The sequence below is a fragment of the Terrapene carolina genome, unplaced genomic scaffold (genome assembly GCF_002925995.2).
Source record: "Terrapene carolina triunguis isolate 2854851 unplaced genomic scaffold, T_m_triunguis-2.0 Scaffold21589, whole genome shotgun sequence".
Classification (NCBI taxonomy): domain Eukaryota; kingdom Metazoa; phylum Chordata; order Testudines; family Emydidae; genus Terrapene; species Terrapene triunguis.
The window spans coordinates 1,234-2,267 of NW_020685940.1; the positions used below are offsets into that span (position 1 = coordinate 1,234).

The 1,034-nt window shown below is 68.9% G+C and overlaps 1 protein-coding gene across 1 annotated transcript in view; it reads left to right on the forward strand.

Moving 5' to 3' along the window:
• LOC113408666 (dual specificity protein phosphatase 14-like) overlaps positions 1 to 917 on the forward strand; it is a 1,298-nt gene extending 381 nt beyond the window's left edge. The window contains exon 2 of the mRNA XM_026662032.2: positions 113 to 917. Within this exon, the coding sequence (XP_026517817.1) occupies positions 122 to 757 (636 nt within the window). The 5' untranslated portion in view covers positions 113 to 121 and the 3' untranslated portion in view covers positions 758 to 917. The remainder of the gene's footprint in view (positions 1 to 112) is intronic.
• Positions 918 to 1,034: the final 117 nt, after the last annotated feature.

Consider the following 1,034-nt stretch of genomic DNA (forward strand, 5'->3'; position numbering starts at 1 on the left):
GCCTGGGCCCTCCAGGGGGGATCCAGCCCCAGGGCAGGTACTGGCTGTGGGGGGCTGGGACCTGGGGCACAGAGCCCCCTCTCTTAACACCCCCCCTTTTCTCTCCCCCCAGCCGTCCCCCATGTACGCCGAAGCCTCCACCATGAATTTCCGGACCCCCGGCTTCTTCCGGCGCAGCCCGCCCCCCGCGGCGAAGCCGGCCCCCGGGGCCCCCCCGCTGTCAGCGCTGGGGGGCATCGCCCAGATCTCGCCCTGCCTCTACCTGTGCAGCGGCAACGCGGCCGCCAACCGGCCCCTGGTGTCGGCGCGGGCGGTGACCTGCGTGGTGAACGCCACCATGGAGATCCCCAACGCCAACTGGCCCGACATCGAGTACGTCAAGGTGCCGGTGCCCGACCTGCCCCACGCCCCCCTGGGCCTCTACTTCGACTCGGTGGCCGACCGCATCCACCAGACGGGCAAGCGCAACGGGCGCACCTTGGTGCACTGCGTGGCGGGCGTGAGCCGCTCGGCCTCGCTCTGCATCGCCTACCTCATGAAGTACCATCGGCTCAGCCTGCTCGACGCCCACCAGTGGGTGAAGAGCCGGCGGCCCGTGGTGCGGCCCAACGTGGGCTTCTGGCGCCAGCTCATCGACTACGAGCGCCGGCTCTTCGGCAAGAACACGGTGCGCATGGTGCCCTCGCCCATCGGCCCCGTGCCCGACGTCTACGAGAAGGAGACCCGCGGCCTGGTGCCCCTCTGGAGCTACAGATAGGCGGGCACCGCCCGGGACTTCCCAACCCAGGACAGCTGGACCCGCCCCAGCAAGGGGCAGATGTTAGTGCCCGGGCTTGGGCAGACTGAACACCTGGGGGGCACTGGTGACTGTATTTGCTCCTGGAGGAGAGATTTGGGGGCAGCTGCCCCACCCTGGGACCGGCTTGGCGGGGGGTGGGGGGGTAGAGGTTGTCCCACAAAAGAGCATTTTCTAACCTCAGAGACTTGGGGGGGGTTGGCAGAGTCTGAAGCTGTGTTTAAAAGGGGGGGGGGGG